We start from the raw sequence: 26,460 nt of genomic DNA on the forward strand, positions 1-26,460 counted from the left end.
CCACTGCATTACTGTTAGAGGATATTATTGGCCAAACAGCAAGGGATTAACAGCGATTACAGAGACAAAAGTGAAAACACTTGGCCGGAACACCGATCATAATTTGTCAACTGTGTTGCTGGCTCGCAGTCAGAAACACTTTGGCCTCACCCAGTGAGAGTCACTGATGTTTGATTCTACACATAAGAACTGTCTGGCTGGCTCTAACTGAGGTCTGGAAAATGTGTAGTCAATAATCAGAACAGTTTTAAATCTAATTTAGTGATTGTTTCTCATTTTATATTCCAATATTTGACTTTAAATTTTGTGTCAACAACATTTCATGTTGTCAAAGGAAACAAAGCTGATTTGGAGGAAACTTGTCGTACGTCTGCAGCTATTGTTTATTTATATCATTTCATAGAGTGATGGAACACTTTCATAACTTTTTTCAGCTTTTATGTTTTTATGGCAATTCCATATTTTCCTCCTCCCATTCTCATTTTACACAAATCTGTTCCTGCAGATGAGTGGAAGTGGGTACGTCTTGTTCTTTAAGTGTAACCATTCATGCCAGCGAACATACTGTGAATTGCTCAAGTCATATTTCTCTCAAACAACAAGCTCTTCTTCTCCTCTTTCTTCTCACATGCTCACACACTGTATAAGATAAGATTCACCTATATTAGTCCCACAATGGGGAACTTAATTAAATCTGTATACATACTGTACACACACACACACATTGATCGAGGTCATTTCTGGGGACATTACATAGGCCCTGTTCAGACCTGTCATCAATGTGTGTCTCGGGTGATCCTATCACAAGTGGACAGCTCTAAGTATGCCATTTCACACATGGCGTCTCAAGTGACCGCTTGTGATTGGATCTCACTTCCTCTATATGTAAATACACATCATTTCCAAATATGCCATTGTTTTAAACCAGCAGGAGGCAGCAATGTAACTTCTCATGCCTAATCCCGAGGAATGTAAAAGAAGAGGAAGAAACCAAAACAACACAAACTAGGTATATTCTTTGGTGTGTTCCAAGCAAAGCAAACTGTCTACCCTACCTTAACCACTGACTCAAAAGACAGTTTTTTCTCCCAACTGGGGGACACAACTTTTGTCTCCCAATTGACCAAGTCGTCTCTAATTAGTCTGAAAAGGAGTGCATTGCAGACACACTCACATATACACATGTGTAATCTTACACCACATAGGAAACATACAGACATCTTAAACATACACAGACAAAATTATGAGACTCGGCTCAAATTTGAGCAATATTCAAGATGTCAAACCAGAGGGGAAAAAAGAGAGAACGTTGGCCAAGTAAGTGTTTGATGACAGTAATGCTGTGTAAACTTGTAATAGTTCACGGTGAACAAACAAGTTGACTAGAAGCTGCTTCCTTTTTGCCTCTTGTCCAGATATTTACATTGGAACAGACAGGGAGCTTTGCATCCTTGTTTGATATGGAAGCCTGATCTTAAAGAGTTTCTTCTGGTCACTCAACAAAACCCTTCAGGCCAACATTCATTTTTGCACTCATTCAACCCATTCCCACATTATCAGACAAGTTGTATATGAAAACAATAATGTAGTCATTTACTGTATACTAATGCCAAGTTGGACTCATCTATTTGACATTCACCTAGTGTAATTAATGCTATAGACAATGACTAATGTTCCACAGAATGATGACATGGCCTCTTTGAAGAGAAAACAAATAATATGATCATGATCTACTCCACATATATACCAAGGTGTAGGTGTCTGAGTGTAGTTTTATATGGTAATGATGCTGTTCACATAGCCTACATGAATTCATACAGTATGTGCGAATATATGCATGTATATCTGTGATTGATTTATGAGAATGATGTGACGTGACATGTACCGGGGGCCCTGGAGCTGAGGTTTTAATTAACTGGTAGGAGAGGAGCTGGCTGGTTCGGCTATCACAATATATCACCATGTCTGGTCCGCAGTGACTCCTAGAATGAACACACACACACACACACGCACAAAAGCCATCTGGCTATAGCAGGGTGCAGCTAACTTGAGAGTGATTACACTGTCTCTCTTTTTGGTGGCTAGATTTGCAAAGTTGTTAAGTTGTTAATTCTTCTCATTTTACACGCTGTTCTCAATAGGCACCAAATGTGTAGAAGTCAACATTGGCTAACATCTTGAAGAAACAGAGCCACAAAAAAGATAAAAAAAAAAAAAAAGATTGGATTTACTGACTGAGTAAAATATGAAGCTTGCACGGGAAAACATGACCATGTGCAGGTAACTTCTTGTTTATTTCCTGTGTTTATTCTATTGACAGTTTTACAATTTTATCTATAAGTACATACATGCCACAACATAAGAGCAAAATGGAATATTTTCTGCATGCATGAAAGAATGGAAGCAAATATACAGTTTGTGGTAACAACTGCAAGTAAATAACAGGTCTATGGCTTGCTCTAAAGTATACTGATTGCAGAAAAGATTTGTATTTAGTCCACATCTCACTGTCATGGTGACAACAATAAAAACACAAATGTGCCTATAATACATTTACAAATGAGGAAAATTAGACCTATACTGAGTTATTTCAGCCCAGATCCTGAATCTATTATACAGTTTGTTTGTTTTTTCTCATTGCAAATTGCTGATATTGAGAAAAACATCTGGGGAAAAACATAAGCATTATTTCTTTAACCCTTATTTAGCCAGGTGAAGTCTCTTTGGGACTTTAACAGAAAAGTAGCAACACAAATAACAGGGCTGCAGACATCATATAACAATTGACAGTGACAGTGAATAAAGAATGAATTACAGAATCATAAAAATATCAAAATATTAATCAAATATTCACAAGTCATCAACATCTGAGATAAAAGGGGGGCAATATCACTCAGTCAAAACATCTATAGCCAGATGTGCCTGCATCCAAGTTGTTTAAAATTGCTTTAAATGCATCCATTTACTAAGATTCAGGTTACTTTGCAACTTATTTCAAGCAGAGGGAGCAGCATAACATCCCTTATTTCCAATTAAGTATTGGCTAAACAGCAGCACTGGGAGAAAAGACAATAACTTCCCAACCTTTTTTGAAGGACATAGATTTGTAGATAAGATGGAAACAGACCAGGAGTGGCTTTATAAGCAAGAATATGCCGATGGTAAAGTCACAGGTGGACAAAGCAGACCAGAGTAATTTCATTAGTGACCAAAAGGGGATTAAAAAGGTGTGCAAAAGGTTTTGCAATAAAAGCTGCTTGCTTTAGAAAGTATGGCTCCAAATTATCAGGATCTGCTGATTTTATAGTGTTTGAAAATTTAAGGGCTTTGTGCACCTCTGAGACTGTAACCAGATTAAAAGTAAAGAAGTGAGTTACCATAACATGACTGTCAGAGCAAACAGTAGGGGAATTCTCATGAGTGATGTTGCGAGAATCGAACAAGAAACCAGAGGCAATGAAATGCTCATTAAAACAACCAAGTATTTTGGCCTTATCAGAGATTTTATGTGAGTCCCTAACAAAGCCTGGAGGAAGCTCTATGCTACTTTTATTTCGATCTAAGGATTTAATAGTCTTCCAAAATTTCAAGGGATTGTTCAGATTGTTTGAAGTTTCAGTGAGGAAATGACCAGCTTTGACTTTTCTAATTGAAACTGTGCATGCATTGTGCAGTTGCCTGAAAAGCAGCCAGTGTTAATTAAGACTTGTCCTCCTGGCTTTTGTTGGATAAATCTGAAGCACACCATGCATCGTTTCAGCCTTTAACTCTCTGCTTTCTAAAGGAGGCATGCTTGTAGCCAATTCAGTTTAGATCTGCAATTACAACTATTTCTTTAAAATGCAATCCTTATAGAAGCTGCATTAAAGAGGGCTGGAGGTGTCCATTATAACGATTTGACATCCAGCGCACAACCAAATTTGACATCCAGCACACAACCAGATGTGCACTTTCACCAGTGTGTTGCATCTGGATTTGAGAGCACTGTACTGAAGGCTTCCACCAATGCTGCACAAGATTAATAAACACAGTACAGCAGAGAGCAAGGACACTGTACAATTCAATCCGTTGAATCAAGGTAATCCAATAAGAGCACCAGAGATTTAGACTGCCAATGAGAGCCAACTCCCAAAACCTAACCAGACACATCCCAGACTGCAGCCAAATTTAACCTTGTCAGCACACAGTTGGACAGTAAAAGCAAAGAGGTGCTGAAGAAAACATGTGGCATGTGGTAGGAAATCAAGCCCAGTGAAGCAATGCTGTAGAGAAATGAATTCAAATCAGGATCAGCTGGGGTCTAAAACTGCAGGGATACAATTTAAAACTCCAGAGCCAAGAAAGAAGAAATTTTCTTAATCATGAAAAGTTTGGGCCCATCATGATCAAGTGGCACAACGCTTGCAGCTCCTAGTGATAAACAGGCTCTATGGGCCTAAAAGACAGAGCAATCCAGGTCCTTTAGAATCAGCTAGACTGTTGTAGTCACACTTCACATTTGGTCCAAGTACACATCATGATGGATGGGTTCCTTTATTTAAACCAAGATTATATGATAATGAGTGATTTTGGGAGATGCAGCTAGACTCAGCACATTTCCTACATACTGAAAAAGCCAGTTACATCCTGTAACAGACTTACTGACTGGCGCCCGGGTAAATTGGTGCCTTGCTCAGGGGCACCACAGCCATGGTCGCAGAGGCAGGGGAGGCGTGATTTATGTCTTTGACTATGTCACCTGCTTAAATACGGCCAAAGATGGCTGTCTAATTCTGAGCTGGAGGGCTCAGACTCAGGCTCAGCCGACGTTGGCTCTGTGTTCATGTCGATGTTGCATGTCGTTTCTTCTCGCCGGAATCAGACCAGTTCACCAGCTCGTGCTGCACTCCGCCATCGCTGGGGCTAATGGAACCACCTGATTGGTTGGCAATGGCAAACAACACCTCAATGCAATCAGTCTATTTTTTTTTCATGCAAGATTTTGAGGAAATTATGTTCATAACATGTAACGAGTAACGGCATAAATTGTAGAAATGTAGTGGAGTAGAAAGTACAGATAATTGCTGCGAAATGTAATGGAGTAAAATCCAAAGTATACATTATTATTTTTACTTAAGTAAAGTACAGATAAGTAAAAAAAATACTTAAGTACAGTAACGAAGTACAAATACTTTGTTACATTCCACCACTGGCAATACATTATGTAAATTGGGTGACACTGAGCTTTGCTTTTACAAGACATACCACACAAGGCCCTCAAGTACTCTTGAAGAAGATGACTACCTCAGTTTTTAGTGATCAAGACCTCTTCAATTTGTGTACATTTTGGTCATCCATTTAAAAAAGCTTAGAGCATTCCTGCAGTACACACGCACACACAAAAAAAAAAAACAACAAAATAGAAAGACTTGGAATTTGATGTGCTTACTGCACCTCCATCTATAAATTTATTTCATCGCTTTACACTACAGTCACTTTCTTTGCTCTCTTTTCATCTCAATTCATCTCACCTGGAAAGGAGAGCACAGCCACAGACTCTTTTTTGTGTGCAAAATAGCCAGGGGTGGTACCTGAGGGCTAGAACCTCAGAGTAGATACCTACCTTAGCACATTTAAGGTGGCAATGACACAGCTAGCTTCTTAGAAAAATAATAAGCATACAAGCCATGTATAGTGTTAAACAACATTGCAGCATTTTCATGAGCAAGTCACAAACGACTGGAGATATTAAACACAAAAAGGAAACGGAAGAAGGATGTCCTTTGTTGTTGGAAAATCAATATCCACGGTAAAAAATGTCTGTTTAAATACAACATATGCTAGAACTGATATTGTTGTTTATTATTGCCCTTTCTTACACGAGATTCCACATTCTGAAATTCCATGCTGTCTTTACGCTGCTCATATACAAGATGAAACCTGAAAACTAGGACTCTCCACAAAATTCCATCTAGATTATGTCAGTTTTGAATCATCGAGTGATTCTCACCACCCAGGACGCTGTATGACTCATTGGGTTACAATGCAAACAAAAATCGATATAGGAGCATCCAGAGCAGGTAATAAAAGTCTCAATGAAAAATGTAATCAAAGCATCCAGTTATGGCTCTTGGGAGGATTCTACCCTCCCACATCCAACCCTTGGCCCATAGGAAATAAACTTACTAGCTTTCTTGTGTTCTAAATCCTCTATGAAATCTTTGTGGGATTGTGATGCTTTGTTCAATGCAGGACAGTATAGAGCATGCACTGCTTTATGTTTCAGTTAATGAATCCAATCAATCATTTGTTCTGTCTTTTTGTTTGGTTTCAAAACGCACAAGGCTTTATTATTCATGCAGGCACCAGAAGTAATGATGCAGAATAAAGGTTTGGAGTATAAACATGGAGCTCGGCTCTTTCTTGTTGATTTTTCACATTGTCATTATGTATTAATGACAAAGTGTGGGGTTCGCAAACATAAAGCAGAGAATGTGAATTTGTGAAGAGGCCAGGCACAGTTGTGTGCGCACAGAAAGCCACCAAAATAACCTGTCCCTGGAATGCATACACACACAACCTATCGCCTACCTAGCCTCCACTCCACAAGTAACAATCATCTTCCCAAACTGCTCCAGGCGTTGATTCCTTTGGCCTCGGGGTATGGTGTCTCAAGAGGATAAACTCACTCATATTCTTTCTCTCTCCCTTGCTCTCTTGGTCTAACACTTTCTGTCTTACACACATGGAAGTCAGAGCTTTTTGAGACCCTTTAGCACCAACTCTTGAGAAGATCAGTGAGGGGACAAAAAATTGAAAAGAACCATGTTTCTGTATCTTGCATGTTGGTGGTCTCTCTCCAATACTCTGTCCTCGCCTCAGCTGTTTGATGATGTTGATGATGTTCTGCTGATGTCTTCCATAATATCTTTTCTTTTTCTGTTGCTTTCCCTCTCATTTCTCTCCCTCTGTCTCTAGTATCAGGTTCCTCCCCCACGGGGTTAATCAGTTGTGCTGCGCCATAGGACAGCAAGGTAACATAGTTAACCTGTACCAATAATGAAGCTCCACTAACTTGGGAACAAAGACATTGCATTTCCTACAACTTCTTCACAGTAAAAGCATTTTGCCAGTTTGTGAATGGAGAGTTTTTAGTGTGAAGCTGCAACCGCCAGAAAGTCTCAGCTTGTGTTAGCGGTAACTTAACACACTATGGCTAGGAGCAGCTATCCCTTATTGTGAGGCCATTGTGGAAACGCATGTCATCATAGCTTGGAGCAGCGTGGCTAAAGCAGACTAAAGTTTCTGGATATCATCATTAACAGCATTGCCTGCTATACCGGATCTAAATATATCCAGTGAATATGAATGATGTGGTTGATTAATTAAGTATAACAAAGTTTAATAAAGTTTTTCTGATTCTGATTGAGCCAAACTGAACAAAAACCTGTAGGTATCTTCGCCAGTGGAGTATTAAACCTTTCGTTTCTCATGCCCTTTATAAGCCTTAACCACCACATGTGGTCCAAATGCCTCTTATCCATTTAAATGTTTTTATTTTATATCCTGTTTCGATGGCGGTTTTCAGGCAAACATGGATATTCCTGTGAAATTCTATACTTTTATATTACATTTATATTTCTGAAAAGCCTAAGGAAATGTATCAAATCCTTTGTCCAGAAAATAATAATGGAAATTCCATTTCTGGTAGGAAGAGTGAATATCAGTTATTACCAAGGTTTTGATTCTGTAAGTAGGAATATACTGCATTGGAATACTTAAACTTCAAACTGAGTCATAAAATTGACTGGTACATGTGTAGCATTACAAGTAATCACCTATTTTTCTGTAATGCATCTCCACTGTGATCATTGTGTTTTTACTGTAACTGTTATAAATTACAGTTGGCATTTTTTGAAACCAGCTTACTTTAATCCTGTTAAATGGAAACCTTTTCTCCCCAACACTGATCACGCTGTCATCACATATACTCAAACACAGAGAGATACATGCCCAAAAGATTGCAAGCAGACAGACAGGCAGTGCAGTCACACACATACACACACCACAAATGCTGCATATTAAAAAGCACCTTAATAGTCTGCCGAGCTTTTTGAATGTGTGGTCAACAAAACATCTTAGTGTGTCTATATGGATGAATGCACACACACTTTTATCACTTTTTTCACCCATTCCTGTTGAACTGGCAGCAGAGACCACAATCCCACATAAATGCGTGCTAACAACTGCCTTCACTGACACACACACACGTACTTCTTGAGAGTAATTATAAGCACCGAAGTCAAAAGGGTGTGCCAAACCAAACGATGCACACTCACACTGAAAGTTTAATGGGTTCAGGGTAAGCACAAAGTGGAGCCCTTTAAGCACTGATCAGGCATAAACACATCAGAATTGAAGACACAGAATAGCAAGGAAACTTCCTGTTTCTTTGACTAACAAGGCAATAATAAACACATAAAAAAAACAAATGATACAGTATCCCTCACGGGGAAAATGCTGAAAGCGGGACCAAGATGCACCATATTTCCATTATTTGTTCAAATGTGATCAGAGCTGCCTGGTGAATTAGTGATGGATGAGTGGCATGGATAAATAAACATAAAAAACAACTATACACTCAGAAAATATTATTACGGGGGACTATTATGGCTTCTGATGTCAAAAATAAAGAAAAAACAAATAAAACGTGTTCAAATAGCCATCAGGTGTCCTATTATATAATTTTTGGGGAGATATTAACGTCCACAGAATTTGGTAATAATCTCCTTTCTCCTTCTTTCTTTGTGACTTTCTCCCTCTTTCCTCTGTTCTTACTCCACACCTTACATTTTGAATTCATTCTATTTCTTGCTCTGTCTTTTTTTGTAATCTCTCTCTGTCTGTGGTTTGTCTCAGTGTTTCTCTCTCAGTTTTCTTCTGTCACACACTCTCTGTTTTCCTCTCTCTGTCTACCACTCTGGCATGGTTTCATTGGTTCTTATCTATTCTCCCCACTATCTAGTGTTGAGGCAAGATAAGCATGCATTTGCAAGTTTAATGAACCAAACGCCCCCAATTCCCCTTAGCGCGAGGACACACACATACACCGGGTGCACAGACATGCACACACATGCACAACACACACACACACACACACACACACACACACACACACACACTGCTGCTGCTGCTGTTGGCCCTGCAGGCCTCCATCTCCTTGCGACTGACATGGAGTCGCCAGCTGCTGACTGCAAAGGGAATAAATATGGCCTGTCTGTCCGCCTTCACATCTACACCTAGAACAACAAGCAGTGGACATTATTTGGCATAACCAAATAATTTCAAAATAAAAAGGAGATTATGTGACATATTGTCAAGAATCAACTAAATCTCAAATCAAGCTGGAAGTCTATTTGATCCTTAAGAGAGTGCTTGATGGCTGAATACTTGATGACCATCATTGACAGAAAGCTGACAACATCCTTGACAAGGTAGAAAACAGGATGTAACAGGCAAAAAACAGGCATGGATTCCCAGGGAAGCTTGACTGAGGTTTCTCTATCACTAGAATTACACAGACAATCTCACTATTTCTGTGCAAAATATAGAAATCTCTAGCAAATTTTGAAAAAATAAAGAAAATATACACCAAGTCCATAATCTCACAGACTCTAAACAAGTCCCATACCTGTGGAGAAAACACGAGCGCAATACATCATTCTCTCTCAACATGATAAATTAGCACAAGCCTTGAATAGTGAATACATTTCTGTGATTGTTCACTTTTGCGTAAACTGTTAAACAGTTTTACAGTATAACTCTTGTTGTATTTTAAAAGCCTTGGCAATATACAGTGCACTAATATTTGAACTACATGCATGGAAGGCTTGTTGCAACTGGAAAATAAGACAATTACGTTTTTACTTATGAACTCTGGCTCAACTTCTTTGTCTGACATCTCTCTGCAAGATGTGATGTGTCTAAAACAAGAAAACAGATGATGACAAAGCAAAAAAAAAAAAAGTTTTATTTGCCCCTTCCTTCACAATGAGTGAGATGAGCAGCAGACAATATGGTCATCACAAGGAAGAAGAAGAGCCTGAATGTGCACTACTACCACTACTATTAGTACTCTATTTGGTTTCATGCTGAAGCAGCTTGTTTCTCTAAGCTATACGATTAGAAGTGGCAGGGCATTTACCGTTCTGGCCAGCCATTGACTGGACAAGCAAGATTTAAACTCCTAGTATACTCAGTATATACTGGCTGTACCAAAGTGTCCCTGAGCAACAATCAATTGCTAAATCCCTGTTTATACTAGAGTTCTTTAGCTGACCTCTGACTTCACTGTTGAGTATGCTGAGATAAAAGTGCGTTCTTCAATTAGGAAGATTAATAAAATATTAGTTCTAAAATCTTATTAAGCCTGAATGAACATTTTTCATCTAAATAACAGCTAACCTGGCCGCTAGCAAGGTTATCAAGTCATTTTAAGAAGACACAAAGGTATAGGGTTTCTCCATATACAGTGAAATGTGTCCTGAAGAAAAAAAATGCTCCCACTGAAATGCCAAAAAGCCAAGAAGTAATTTAAGAGCAAAGACAGATAGATAGGGAGGAGAGATGAAACAACACAGACAGAGGCAGACAGAAAGATAGACAGCGGGGACGAGAGTGGTGTGAGAGATGTCGCCACCTGCCACCATTTTTCTCGTCTCCTCTTGGAAATGCATCATCAGTCATTAGGGGGGGAGCATGACTCGTGGTATCATCATCACTCACACAGATATATATACACACACACACACACACCCAAACACAAGGTGTATTTTAAGGTATAATGCAACGGCCTATAATTTGAGTTCTCTCTATGCAGCATTTTGCTGAGCTTATAAAACCGCCTGCAGCTAATGGTGTGATGGATCCCTCTATTATCACCCAACGCAGGGGACGAGAGTGGGGTATAGTGAGATAAGGGAATGTAATTGGACAGTATTTTAGTCGTGGCAAAAACAGGAAGGTGGTCAGGGACAGAAAGAGAGCGTGTAAAAAGACATAAAATGATATCTGTTTGATGAAGTATAAAAACTGTTCAAATGCGATGGACCTGTTAAATAAATTAAATCGAACATAAAGCAGAACTCACCTAAATCCAACATAAAGCAGAAACCACCTCTGTGGTGGTCATGTGTGTCTGTCAAGCCATTTCAAATTCCCGTGATGTAGAGCAGAAAAGGTTAGAATATACTGAGTTCAGACAGCGCAATATAATAAAATGTTAAAAGACACCTTGATTCAAGCCATGCTGCGTCATTATAAATGGCACAACGGCCAATTTTAAGCACAGAACATACTTTAAACAGAAATACTGGATTTCATCCAATGGCTGGTCACTCAGTCCATGACTTTGGTGCTTGATATAACGGTTGAATTTGAAAAAAAAAAAAAAAAGAAAAGAAAAAGGAAAGAACAACCATGAGATTTTAGATTTTTAGTGAAATGTCTTGTAAACTACTGGATGGATTTCTATGCAATTTGGTCCAGCTATTCAAGGATCAAGGAACTTTTATTGTCATACCAGTACATTTACATGTTATGGTACCATCAAGAGCAAGATGTAAGAGCAAAAAAAAAAAAAAAAAAAAAAAAAAAAAAAAAAAATATATATATATATATATATATATATATATATATATATATATATATATATATAAACATGAGTGCAATATAAACATAAACATAAGGGCAAATATAAACATATAAACATTTAAATAAAAGACAAGGAAGCCGAGATTAGCATGTGCATAAATACGCATGTGCAGGTGGTGGTAGTACAAAGAAAAGTATTCAGGTTCACTACAGGATGAATTGTAACCAATTTAGCACCAATCATCAGGTCAAGTGTGCCTTAGTGCAGCATCAGAGCCCAGAACTAGAGACCATCATATGATGGGATCACACCAGCAATGACACCCGTCAACATGTTGACCTTCTGACCCATGAGTACCCAGGTGTCATTAAAATGTTATTACATGAGTACTCATGGGTCAGACTGCTCCCATCTTCAAACTCATTTTGATATTAGCTACACACCTGTAAAGTTTTGTGTCTGCATCTTGCATGGTTGTAACGCTATCATGGTGACAAAATCAGTCCACACACACACACAGGCATATAAACACATGCCAAAGTACTCAAAACCACCTATGTGGTAGCTCCCGCTACAGTAGGTGTCTCCAGGGCTACATTTTGCCATGATGGCACACACACAAATTGGACATCTGTCTTTGTGAGACGCTCGGTGGAATGCATTGCCTAGCCCCTTACCCTAATGTTAACCATCTTAACTAAAGGCCTAACCCCAGCCCTTACCCTAACCCTTACCTATTAACCTGGACCCTAAGACTAAGTCTTACCCCTCAAACAGTCATTTAAAGATGTCAGAATCAGCCAAAATGTCTTCACTTTCCCAAAATGTCCTCTCTCCACAAGGTTGACAACTTAAACTGGTCCTCACAAAGACAGGAGTACAATTTCATGTACACACACTCACACACACAGTCTCACAAGGTGAAAATAATACCAGCCATATAATAACACAAGAGAGAACAGGAAAGCAGCTAGAGCAAGTTAGACGAAACATGATTCAATGGAAGACAAGCAGGGGACTTTCTCAAAATGTTTCTGGCACTCTCTCCGTGTGCCTGGGGTCTATTAGTTGCTGTGATCAACTCTAAAGTGTGTGAAGACTAAACTGATGCCAGAGGTGTGAATGTCTGCTCCTCGGGGTAGGGCAACTTTATAGTCTAGTAAGTGTGTTTGCTCCTGAGAAAAGTCTTGAGCACAGGGTGAGGAAATGTGTGGCTATGTAAGTGGGTTCGTACATGTGGCACAAAGAGCAGAGTTGGTCCCTGCTGGTGTGGAACTAAATGTCACAGCTTGATTAGAATAAACAGTCTTATACAGGCTCTGGGACTGGGGCACCAACATATAGCAGGGCAAGCGTTTGTGTGTGGTGACTCATTGCTCTTGTTCTCATTCTTGCTTTCAAATTCAAAGTTGCTTTATTGGCATAAAAGTTTCAAAAACATTGTTGCCAAAAGCATCAAAAGCAAGCAAGATATGCCCGGCTCTAAGGAGTACTTTTAATTTTGGAATGTCATTTAGTTCATTGAAATTTTGGATTAATGAACTGAATTGGTTAAAATGTTTATTATTTCATAGAGTGATTTACATTTTAGGTGTTGAAACAATGACCACATGTTCTGTTTTCTTTCAGTTGCCATTATTTTATTGTGTGTGTTCTTTTTTTGATTGCCAGATTGTGGTCACTGAGCCTACAAGTGGCTAGGGTTTGCCTCTGCTCTCTATCTCTATCTCAGCTAAGAGATATTCTGCCAATTCATAATCTCTGTTTAGGGATACATAACATTCTAATCTACTACAGCCTGTTTGTGAATTAAAGTATGAAAGATACATACATGGTCTATGATGCAGTGTTTTCGGAGGAAGCCAATTTTACTTTTAACTCAAGACAAAGTGTTAGTCAAGGGAATTCAGTATTCTTTTATTTAGAATACTTCAGAATAATTTATCTAGACAACTGCTGACACAGATGCCACGCCGGTTACTCAGGTCTGATTTGTCTCTCGGCACACCCCTTGCTCACACCTCACTATTTCCCCACCGCCCCATGGACTCAGTAACCCTCCCAGCCCACCCCTGTCCTTCACACCTGCCAGGTGAGGAGAGAGCTGAGGAGGATCAAAGCACGAAAGGCAGCTGGACCAGACAGCATCAGCTCCAGGCTCCTGAAATCCTGTGCAGAGGAACTGTGTGGGATTATGGGGCAAGTCTTCAACCTGAGCCTGAAGCTGAGGATGGTACCACAACTATGGAAGACCTCCTGTGTGGTACTGTGTGGTTCCTCAGGGCACGGTGCTTGCGCCCTTCCTCTTCACCCTCTACACTGCAGACTTCAGACACAACATGGACGGCTGTGTCCTGCTCAAGTTCTCTGACGACTCTGCTATCGTCGGCCTGATCAGTGATGATGATGATGCAGAGTACAGAGGAGTGACGCAGGACTTTGTGGACTGGTGTTGGCCAAACAACCTCCTCATCAACGCAGGGAAGACCAAGGAGATGGTGGTGGATTTCCGCAGACACCGGTCTGCCCCCTCACCGGTGAGCATCCAGGGAATGGACATTGAGAGAGTGGACTCTTACAAGTACCTGGGTGTTCACCTAAACCACAAACTGGACTGGACTAACAACACAGACGCACTGTACAGGAAGGGGCAGAGCAGGCTCTACCTCCTGAGGAGACTGCGGTCTTTTGGTGTGCAGGGGACACTCCTAAAGACCTTCTATGACTCTGTGGTGGCTTCAGCCATCCTGTACGGTGTAGTCTGCTGGAGCAGCAGCATAACTGAGAAGGAGAGGAAGAAGCTGGACAAAGTCATCAGGAAGTTCAGCTCTGTCCTGGGCTGTCCTCTGGACTCAGTACAAGCATCCTAGCAAAACTGTCATCTATGCTGGACCATGAGTCCCACCCCCTGCAGGACGTCCTGTCAGCTCTGCAGAGCAGCTGCATGTATGTATGTATGTATGTTTTATTTTTTACAGCAGCTATTTTCTTATTTTAGCCATATTGGTCTTACTTATATTTTACTTTCACTTACTGTACTGTAACCTTGCTGTTGCTAAATGCAATTTCCCCACTGAGGGACTAATAAAGGATTTTTTTTTCTTTCTTATTACGAATGGGGTAAATGAGCCCTTTTGCACCAGATGTCAGGAAAATATCCTGACTATAATACAATGTTATATATTGCAGCGTGCAATATATAACGTTGCATGCTGCATCTCTGGAGTGCTGCTTTTGAGCATTTAATTTTTAATGCTGTCTGGACTACAGGTTTTCCTTGGCTAGAGATATTTAGCCAGTGTAGATAATGCTTATCAAGTGATTGGGAAATCAAGGGGGCTTTAATCTGATTTATTGGGATGTCTTTATGCATATTTTCAAAATGGGCACTCCAGATGTCACCATTTTGGATGGGTACTGCTTGTGGCTGCTTTGTGATGTTCCACATATCGCAGAATTGATTTTGGTTGATAGCATTCTCAGTATCTTCATGTTTCATATAGATGTAAGTTTGTTTTTTGCTCCTAAGTGACTGTTGTTTGGCACTGAATGCACTGATAGTGGAGATGTCCCTATCAGTGATTGCATAATCTGCTACACTAGATCCAGTAGCAAAGGAGTATGAGAACCTCTTGAAAGAGTCCCCTCTGAATCTGCCATTATCTATGTATAGGCCTAAGTCCTGACAGAGATGCACTACCTCCTTGCCACTTTGATTTATGTCAGAGTCAAGGTTGTTTTGATGGGTGATGGTTGGTGTGGCAAACAGGGGAGACTGACCAAGCACATTTGTTGCCTTGTGGGTCAATGGCATCAGGTTCAGTTCTTATACGTCCACTCAGATCTCTGGTTAGAAGCACATTTCTCTGGGCCTGAACTTTTCTGAATGAAGAGTTTCAAAAAATGTCCTCTTCAAAATAAGAAGAATCTTTCAAGCCCCGGGATTGAACTAATCTTTTACTGGTGAGATATGGTAAATGCCTCTTTTGCTACCTAGGACACAGAGGCCACCTAGGACACAGATGTCCCAGTTGCCGATAGTTGGGTGGAGGGCCAGGGGGACATTGGGTAAGGTGGTACATTCTCTTCTGATCTCCATATTAATGTAATGGATGACATGAGGAGGGATGTCTGTATAAGGGAGTAGGGTGTCAAGGGACTCTCTACTGGTTTGATCTGCCATTCCCTATGGAGGCTGTGCAGGTCATTTCATCTTCTGTATATCACCAGGTATTGAGGAATTCTGACAGTCTTAACAGCTTCATTGTCTGGCCTGTGGTGTTACAGTGTTTAGCACAGATAGCACTTTCTTTCCAGGAAAAAGCTAGTTTGTGTCCAGGAATTTCCCACTGGAGTCAGCCAGCAGGACCACTTGTGGGACTTGCTCTTCAGGCTGAGAGGATGGAAGCTGGGATGGGCAGAGATGGCTGTTGGCAGATGGCTGTGTGGATGTATGAGGAGGTGCCAGGGTTTTGTTGTGCTGGGTGCAGAGACAAGAGGGTGGGACAGAGACAGGGCAGGGGTTTGGGGCACTGACAGGAAGAATCTGTGTCTCTGTACTTGCCATTGTGTGGACTGAGGAGAGTAGGTCTGTCAGGTGTTGGGACTTGCCCCCTGGAGCTCCGTTCTCCATTCTCAACACCTTATTTTACTTTGAATATATCAGATTATCTTTCAAAATGTAGATGGAATCGGTGAAGAATATGAGGTTGTTCTTCTTCTTTGCTTCTTTTTGCTGGGTGTATTCAGTGAAGTGGACCTCTGTGTTTTCACTCAGTGTCTTGTCCTTGTATTTCTCCCTGGCTGTTCCACTTATACATTTAGCAGGGTACTCAACCTCCCTGCTCTCTCCTCTTAGAACTGTGCTGCACTTAGCAGCCTGCTGACCTGTTGCCATGGAGACCACTTGTTTACTTCAAGTGGAGATGGGCTAACAATTTACTTTGTTTGCTTTTCTGGCTTACAAATACTGCCAAAAAACTGTACAATTTACCAAAAATATTTTTCTTCTAGTCTGTTAGTTCCATCAGGTAGCAGTTACTTGGAAACTTGTCAGTTAGTGGCTTTGATTTAAAAAATTACATCCAGAGATGCTATTTCTTCTGTTGTGTTTGGTAATTAATGCTATTAATTAGCTCTTCTTAAGAGTCCTTTCTGAAGATTATTTGAAGGTATTTTGAGTGTCCCACTTTTCTAGGATTATTTGAGATGTATTCAGGAGCTCATTTTTAGTAAACCCCCCACCCCACCCCTCTTCTCTCTTCTCCACACACACACCGTCACACACACCCGTACTGTAATGGACTCTCAGGCTTTACCTTTCTCTGACCTACCTCTTTGTATGTCCAAACAACACAATCAGAAAGCTGTTGCTGCCTCAAGACATGAACCTTACACATCACTCTCCCTCCCTCTTGCTCTCACTCATACTTTTTCACACACAGATTCACACATGCACACACACACACACACATATATACATACATACAAATAACAAAGCATGCAAAAAAACAAATAAAAGAAATTCAAATATGTGCACACATGTGTCTGCTGCAAAAGTTTATTAAAGTGGATATTTGTAAGTTCTGTTATTGCTACATAGTCAATGTTAGCATTAACAGCTGTTTACTTATCAGCACAGAAGATATGTTGCAAGTCCAGCATCAAACTTCATTCCTTTACTCACCAAAAGCTGTCTCCACCAGTGGAAATGTATCACTTCTCACAGTCATGGCTAAAGCTTTTGGCAAGCGTCAACCACCACCTAGAAACACATTTGGTGGTCGAGACTTACAAAAAGCATCTTTAATCAGCACCCATTTGTTTCTTTCTTACTGTATCCTTGTCATTTTCTCCAAATACATAGCTTGTATCATCCCATACTTCATATCACTCTCATTCTTTCTGTATTTTGATTCTTAGTTACACACATAAACAGCAGCAGAAAAGAATCTGTGATACCTAAAGCAAGTAGGCCTATCTGACTATAAAACAGACATAATCTTCATGTCTAAACTCATCATTATGTCAGCAGGAGACATAAATGATAAGGCCAGACAGAAGGTCTTGTCAACAGAACTCTTCAAAATTGTGATTACTATACACCTACACGCACACTTCCTGTACTTGATATCCTGTAGATATACTATACTTGAAGTAATTCAAAGAGAATCAATTCAGTTTCTTAGCACAGTGATAATACAGTTATATTACTTATTGTTACAAGTAAAATATTATCTGTAAAACATAAGAATGAAAGCTAGAGTGGATAGATGTTTAAAGCAAGAAGAAGATGAATTTGTGAGAGAAAATAAGACAATGAGAACAAGCAAAAGACAGAGGAAGAGAACAGGGGAAAAAATGAATGATAATAAATCAGTGAACCTATTCTGTGGTTGCCACAGGGTAATGAAAGCTATTTATTAGCCATCTCTCTCTTTCTTTGTCTTTTTCCTACTCTCCTTCAGCCCTTCTTTTTTTGCCTTCTCTCTTTCCCACACTCTTTCTGCATTGTTTCCCCCACACCCAGCATTGATATCTCTCTCCACTCAATGCTAATAATTCTATTAAGCACAACACAACACTCACTTAGAGGTCAAATTTGTTTCGCTCAACTTTCCTTGTCATCTGCATACCAACTGATGGACTGTCCACCTAAGCTTGGATTCCTGTTATCTGACATGACCTTTATGCTTTAAAATAATTGGCAAACTGTAATAGACTTTCACATGCAATGTCTTTTTAAATTAATGACATAGCTTTATAACAACTGTACTCCACCTCTTTCTCACCGTGCATTATTTGTTCTAAATCGTAACTAATTGCTGGAATATCCGCATTTCGCCATCTACCATATACGCATAAATACCTCATAACGCTAGCCACAAGGCATCGAACTGGTACTATGTTGGCTTGTAGCCAGTGGAATATGACAACAACATAATTAAATTTAGCCAGTGAATCCATAAGCTGATGTGACATTTCATATATGGCCTTGATAACCTTCTGCTCCCTCAAGTCACGATTAGCTTAGTAGCCAACTATTTATTTTCCAACAGTTTAATGCACCAATACTGTGTCCCAGTATGCCCTGCAACGTCGCTGCGAGGGAGACGAAGGCCAAGGGACCTTTAATGATCTGATTCTGTCAAGACATTGTGCGCTTTGTATCTCAGCAAACAGCAAAAAACACTGGTAAGACTCAAGTTCTGCAACGTGCTAGTCTCTGCAACAATGTGTGCATTGAAAGCTGCACTTTAGTTTCATGGATGATTTATTTTATTGTTGTTAACAACTACAACACCTCCAGTGGAAACCCATAAGTGGAGGCTGCTGCATAAACAGACAATGAATGACAATATAGTGAAACAGAGCTGTAATCAATTATTATCTTCATAGGAAAGTGACAATTGTTGACAAACACTGTACATTAATAAACACTTAGAATGCTGCATACAACTACATTATATTATGTTATAACCATGGGTTAAACCCATGGGTTAGTGGTGTAGCAGTGTACCGGTGCAGCAAGGAAATTAAATGCATTATTTATTAGGACAGGTTAAAACATTAGGGGGGGTTGAAACATCAACCCATATTATTATGTATGTAAGCTAATCAGACATATTAATCAAAGGTGCCAGATCATACTGGTCCACTTTACCCCCGGTTATAACCCATTTATTACCATTTATTTTATATATAAATATAAATGCTAAATAGTGGACCTAAAGTAAAGTGTTACTGGACAAGGGCCTTTGATGAAGCCAATCAGTTTACAATATATTTCACTGTTTTTGGGTTGAAAGAGGAGCTAACAGTCCAGGTTTCCTTAGTAAAAATGATTCCCAAACCTAAAGAAGGATATATCCTGGAATTGTATTCACAACATTGTTAGGAAAACTGCCATAGCTGACTTTAAAGCTTGCTGAAGGTTTGACCCTTGCTTCTATGCAAACTAAAATCTAATCAATCTACTCAAAATCAACTTAGGTGTCTCCATATGTTGACTTCTCCCTGTCTTGATTGATATATCAACTCTTCATCCAGTTACAGTATGATGTATACCACAGGTAAATGACACATCACAGTGAATTATTGTATTGAAATCACTTTCCTCTACACCTATAAAGCTAGATTACCTATACAATTTCATTTCCTATTCTCATCTTTACATGATTTGATGTTCTTTTACTCACTTTGTTTTGGCGTCTACATAATGGCAAAAAATAGACTGAACAAATTGAAATGCATCAACCATAAATTCAGCGGTATACCCCTTTAGAAGAGCACTGAAAGCTTGGGCTGCACAGCCAGTCAGGCAGAAAAGACAGCAGGAGCAAACATTTCCCACTGGCTGCCACTTACCACTAATGTTAGAAAAATGATAAATTAGTCTCGGCACGGCGTTTGGAGTCTACGTGTTTGCATGTGGGTGTGTATGTGTGCCAGTGTATGTTTCCTTCTTGTAAAGTGTTGTGTCGCATGCCAACAGTTCACAGTGTGAACAGATGTTAGTCAGTAATGCCCTGGGTTTCTGCGCTGTGGTCGGGCATTTTTTAGGGTCCTCAGCTCTGAGGAGGAAGAGTCTGCGGAGATGCCTGAATTGCTTTATTGAGCGGAACTCAACTAAGGACACGCAGGCTCGCAGCGGCTGCCAAGAACACACACGGACATGCAAACACGAACACAGTACTTGCTCCAAGCATGTGTAATACACAAACAAAGGGGATACAAAACTCCCACACATTTGGAATAATAACACATACAGACACACACAAAACCACAGGGTACCAGGTAGTGTGTGCTCTTAAGTTCACTTTCACCAGGCTTCTAACAGAGTTATGGACCCACTGCTGGCTGCAGCTTTAAGCCCACATGTAACCTTGTCTGAGAAAATATAGATTGTCATGACAGGAGAAACATAACTTTAGAAGGATAAGAGCATAGGTTTTTTTAGATTAGATGAAAGTAGGTTTCTAATGAAATGTCAAAACGCTATGTGGAATATATAAAAGACTCCTAGTGTTTGTCTAGTTAACTGTCTCCACTTTTTCATTCCAGTCCAACTATCTCCTCTGCCTTCCTTCATTTTTACCCTGTGCTCTGTTATAACACCTTTTCACTCAGAGCCAGCCACTACAGTCTATATTTAGCTGCTGCCTGTCACTAAGACCCTGATGAAGGAGAGGAAAATGAGTGGTGATGTTGGAGACCATGGGAAAGGTTAGCGCTGTCTCTTTGAATAGCATCAGACTCACTCTGATCATTCACAGTTATATTGCAGACTCTAATCTCTATACTTAGGCTTGGACCAAAAAATAAATAAATAAATAAAAGGGAAATAAAAATGCCCCTGTTAGAATTTCCATAAAAGATTATGTCAATCAAATTCGACAAAATTAAAAATAGGCAAACTGAGAGGTGAGTTGTCACATGTGTATGCATGATGCATCAAAAGGAAGAAAAATGCACATCACACATTTTAGTTGACACGCATTGACAAATCTGAGCGCGCACAAGGATGGATGTGGACTCGATGGCATGTAGTGAACTGTCAGCAGACAAACGCTTAGCTAGTCCTCTATATCTGATGTGATAATCAAAAGATGATGCAACTGTGCGACAGCGGACTTGACAGCAGACAACACTATTCTACCAGGTACTCTCACAAGCATAAAGCCAATGGACTCACATAGACATACAAGTTCAGATAAAACCATAGTAGTGTTGCTAGAAACAGCACATGGAGACTTCAGATGAATTTGTCGCAGAAGAAAATGTACACTGATATATATATATATACACACACACACGTCTGATAAAAACAAAACAATCTTACTGGCATTTAAGCTATTTTATAAATACACAAAAGTCTGAAAGAGAGCGTGGGAGTACCTGAAACAGCAAACACCATCATAAATTCAAAAGGACACTTTTGAAAAAATAATAAAACATTAAAAAATAAAACGTGTCTCACTAACATGTACGATTAAGGTGACAAAGGTGACAATAGCCAATGCTATTTACTTTATGGGTTTTGTGAAATTAAGCTTTTTGCTATAAATATGTGAAAAATAAAAGACTTAACTTTTGCTTGACATGTATTTGGTTCTTTAATTTAGAAATGTAATATTATTTATCGTAAGCATATCTGTGTCTTGTGGTACAAGGATTATTCACAAAACAAATTTACCACAGTAAACAAAAAATTAAATAAACGGGTACAAGGTTTGGTATTATGGGTATCATTTCTCACTAAAGTGCCTTCAATGACTATGTACTGCACATGTTAAAAACTCAATTACTTTGTTTTTGATGTTGGTGCTGGAGTCATTTTTATATGACTATCCAGGTCTATTAACAAATAATAAATATAAATATAAATAATAAAAATAATAAAAATAATAATAACTTCAGCACAAACCTTGGCAGAGAGCCTCTAAACTAAACCAAAAAGTCTCATCTGAGGCTTAGCTGTAGCAAATACCGAGTGAACTGGGAAAGTTCAAAAGTGTATTTTGAACTGCAGTAACTGCCCCCCCCCCCAGCTTTTCAGGCTTGTGTAGTTATGAAATAAGCTGCCTGAGGGACTCAGAGTGATGCTGAATTGATATGAACCAGACTATGAACCTTTGACATGACAGCAAAATTCACCAAAAAAAAAAAAAAAAAAAAAAAAAAAAAAACATACACACAAATGCAGGCATGCACAATCCAATTTTTTTATTCAAGCCTCTGTGAAAAAAAAATGTAAGGGAACAGGCATTTGGTAAAAGGAGAGGGGAAGATGTGCAAGCTCCAGGTTTGAGACGTGAGCATATGATTCAAAATTTGCATGCTAGTCACATACATCTCTCCTTCATCCATCCCTCACACCTTCATCTTTACTCCCTCTTTCTGTAAAGAGCTCTCTTTACCTCATCTGAAAATAGTTTTAGCAGCAGAAAGGTCAGACTTAATAACTGGGGAACATAATGAAGTATTTTGAAGGGTTTCGGGGCTGTTGCTATTTTGCTAATTAGTGCCGTAATATGAGGAACAGGAAGTCTCTAAGAGGATATTTATTGACCGTGTATATGTGTGGGTGAAGGTGTGTTTGTCGCACCCGCAGCAGCGCTGCCAACGGTTGTTTTGCTCCATTTGTGATATCAAGCCCTCAGCAACTGTCGCAGTGTGTGCGTATCAGTGCAGTATGTGAAAGAGTACCAATTTGTGTTTGTGAAGTGTGCTATCATACACATAACATAGTTATGTCTTGCATCTGTGCGTATAGAGTGTGTGTGTTAAACTCCCCACAAGCTCAGTGTTATTTTAAACCGTGTACATGTTACACCATCAATGTGTGCAGTTGTGCATGTGCGCATTTATCTGGGTGTGTCAACCTCAGCGTTCTCCCAATCCATCCAGCTGATCAATGCACCCCATGCAGGGGGTCACTGTTCTTTTCCAGTAACATCACTCTGAGGAGAAAACACCCTGTATGTGCGTATGCCTGCAGTGTGCTTGTGTGTGCGTGTACATGTGTGCACGGTGGAGGTGTATAATGGTGCAGTCAGTGTTAGTGTCATGAAGGACATAGAGGCTCTTCCATCATGCTCTGTGTTTACACAAACACACAAGCACACATGCACACAAACATATCCTCTCTGCACAGCAACCAGCCACCACACAAAAGTTTTTAACCAGCGGGAGGCAGTAATGCACTTCTTGTGCCTAGTCAGCTGGAAATTAAAAGAAGAAGAAGAAATCAGAAGACTGGGTCTATTCCCTGGTGTGTTCCAGGCAAACCAAATTGCCCAAGATGTTTAACGCACTAATAACATCTCTGTGAGCTTGTTCAGACACTGTAGACAAAGCCAGCTTATGGTAGTTGGAATACGATTGTGTACGTACTTCCGCATACACAGAGGGGCCCAGGACACATTTGCCTTCACAATCCTAAAAGAATGTGGCTGCATGCAGCACTGACCGTTTCCAAATGAAGTCTGAGTGATTGAATTTCAAATACGTCCTGAGTGCATTCACACCTGTACTTAAAGCTGTCCATTTTGTGATTGGATCACCTGAGATGCTTGTTACTTCTAGGCATGAACAGGGCCAGAAAGGCAGAAAGAGACAGAGAAAGAGAAACAGGGTTTTCAGGTTACCTGATGTTGCTCATGCTGCAAGCCTCTGATCCCAGTTTGCATCTCTCCAGCTGGGTGGCAACAATTTGACGCTCAGCCTCAAGTTCCCTGGTCAGGCGTTCAAACTGAAGCTCCTGAAGAGATAAAGAGAAGCACAGTGTGTGTGACACAACAGAACGAGAGAGGAAGAAAGAGAGAGAGCTGAGGTTCTGCTGGAAAACTCCTAGGTAGGAAAGTTTGTAACTGTGGGTGGAGTGACTATCTTATTTTGAAATACATTTTTTTTTCCCCATCCAATTAGTCATTAGTTAACCGTTAAAACCATAAGATTCTCTTTAAATGTATAATAGCAACATTTTAAAACCACCAAACAGCATTGGTTTCAGTGTGAATAATAAGTTGCTCTGGGATCACAGCACACTTGTCGTGGGTTTAGTGAAGCACTGTCAGCTCCAGGTCAAGAAAACAATCAGGACCCAGAGTTCTCAAAAAAAAAAGAAAAAAAAAACAGAAAGAAAAGCAGCTCCATTGTACCAAAAAAACAAAACTACCACGAATTACTCCGCAAATGCAAATTGTATAATTCTACGATTTACATTGCAATTGACAAAGAGGAAAAATGACCATTGATATAACTTTTCAGAGCTGTAAAGTCCAGTCTTATGGTATTATAAACTGCTGTACAGTAATGTGATAAGCACTAAAATACATACAACATGGACCTCAGTGCAGCCCCTTGTATTTTTTTTTTACTCTGTGTTGCCATGAGCCTTTTTTGTGTCTGACAAGTTACATGCTCCCAGCTACTGTACACCCAAGGCTGCATAGATGGTAATTCCGGGGGGAGGTGTGAGTGTGTGTCTGTCACTCTCACTACCCTTGAATGCTCTATTCTGAACCCAACCCTGTTTTGTATGCACATATGTGTGTGTGCTCATGCATTAGCTATTTTAAGTGGCTTACCGACAGTAACATATCAGTCAATTAGCTATAAGCCAGACAGATGAGATTCCAACCAGAAATCACTGTGCATAAGTATGTGCATGTGTGTTACTGCATGGAAGCAGATTAATAGTTCGGTGAATTCCACCTCGCTGGAGATATTGTGTATGTATGATTGAATGCATGTGTATGCGAAACCAGGAGAGAGTGTGTGAGCGAGACATAGAAAGAGTGTAGGCCAGTTTGATTGGTTTTCTCAAAGCCATTTGAAGCTCTGAATGAGTTGATCCCCAGTCTATCTCAAGTCTCCAACTTCAATCCCCTCTCCTCCCCAAACACTACACAGCACAACGCAATTCATCTCCTTTTTTCCCCACACAGACTTAGAGCAACCATTTACTCATAACTATGCACACTCTTTCTTTCCCTCTCTCCCTTTCATTTCCTTCTCCCTCTTCTCTTATCCTCTCCCTCTCTTGTTTAAAAACACACATATAAACACACATTCACTTATGACACATTCACTTAAAGGAACCCCCTGACACATACATATGTAGTACTAGTAGAAGTAGATCTTTGATCTCACTGTGGGAAGTTCCTTTATCTGTACACCACTGCTGCATACTGTATGGTATGCTCATATGCTGTAAGTTCAAATAGCAATAAGACACGATTTCAATTTCTTCCTCTTTCAATCTTCTCTTCATTCACACACATTGTCCTTGCTTTCCTCCACTCATTGCTCCACCTCCCTGTCAATACCTCCTTTTCGACATTTTCTTCTGAACAACAAACTAGCAGGTTCAGCCACCCCTGTGATTTGCAAAGCGAGGTGGCGCTGGGAATTTGAGCAGGGTCTATTAAACCCCTTGGACCCGTAATTTTAAATTACAGTTTTGTTTTACAGCAAGGCCTTGTTTTCAAAGCCCTGCTCCACCGCTCCCCACTACAGACTGCTTTGTTACCTTGTTTGCCACAGCTGCAACTGTTTTAAATCCTCAAGGTGTAAAAATGCAAATCCCTGCACCCACAGTAGTATTATGCTAACTGATGATACATAATGCATCAACGATAAAGTATCTTAAATGCCTTCTGAGGTAACATGGTAAATGCCTGAATGCTAAAACAGATGGAAAACTTGTTAGGCCAGGTCTGAGCTGAGGTAAAAATTGTTAAATTATGCATAAACCTTTTCTTCATCCAATCCCTTTGCCTAAGGAAGTGCTATATAGTTGATATGCTACAATAAATGATGCCTATGAAGATGAACTGCCACGGACAAACACTTCCAAAAACACAATGATAAATTGGCAAAGGTACCAGGTGAGTGAGTTTAACTAACGTGTCCAATTACACACCACTGTGCACTTTGATTAGCTGAAACTACAAGACAGTAAAGAGCACATTTGAAGCTCTCAAAACTAATACAGGAGCACAGGATGCTTCATGCAGTAGTTTAGGTTTTGGTTTCAGCTTATTTTGGATGCTAAAATATCCTTTTTTTAAACACTTTGATTTTAGTGATTTGGAGCCTACATCTCTTTCTTTGTACTGTTTTAAGTATCACTGTACACTGTTGTATGGTGAACAGCACTGAATTCAGCGGGAAACAGCTTCTATAAAACACCACTACTCATAATTTCTACAAAAAAAAAATGAGCAACTTAACATAAGAAAGTCTCTCTAATGTTTTTGAGAAGAACTTATTTTGCTGAATTATGTTTTAAGCACATGGACAATTACTCACTCACCAAAGTC

General features: G+C 39.8%; 1 protein-coding gene across 1 annotated transcript in view; it reads right to left on the minus strand.

Annotated features, from left to right (window-relative positions):
• ctnnd2a (catenin (cadherin-associated protein), delta 2a) overlaps nt 1-26,460 on the minus strand; it is a 291,359-nt gene that overhangs the window by 172,753 nt on the left and 92,146 nt on the right. Inside the window, exon 3 of the mRNA XM_041066353.1 lies at nt 23,782-23,894. Within this exon, the coding sequence (XP_040922287.1) occupies nt 23,782-23,894 (113 nt within the window). The remainder of the gene's footprint in view (nt 1-23,781; nt 23,895-26,460) is intronic.

This window comes from Toxotes jaculatrix, chromosome 20 (genome assembly GCF_017976425.1).
Source record: "Toxotes jaculatrix isolate fToxJac2 chromosome 20, fToxJac2.pri, whole genome shotgun sequence".
NCBI lineage: Eukaryota > Metazoa > Chordata > Actinopteri > Toxotidae > Toxotes > Toxotes jaculatrix.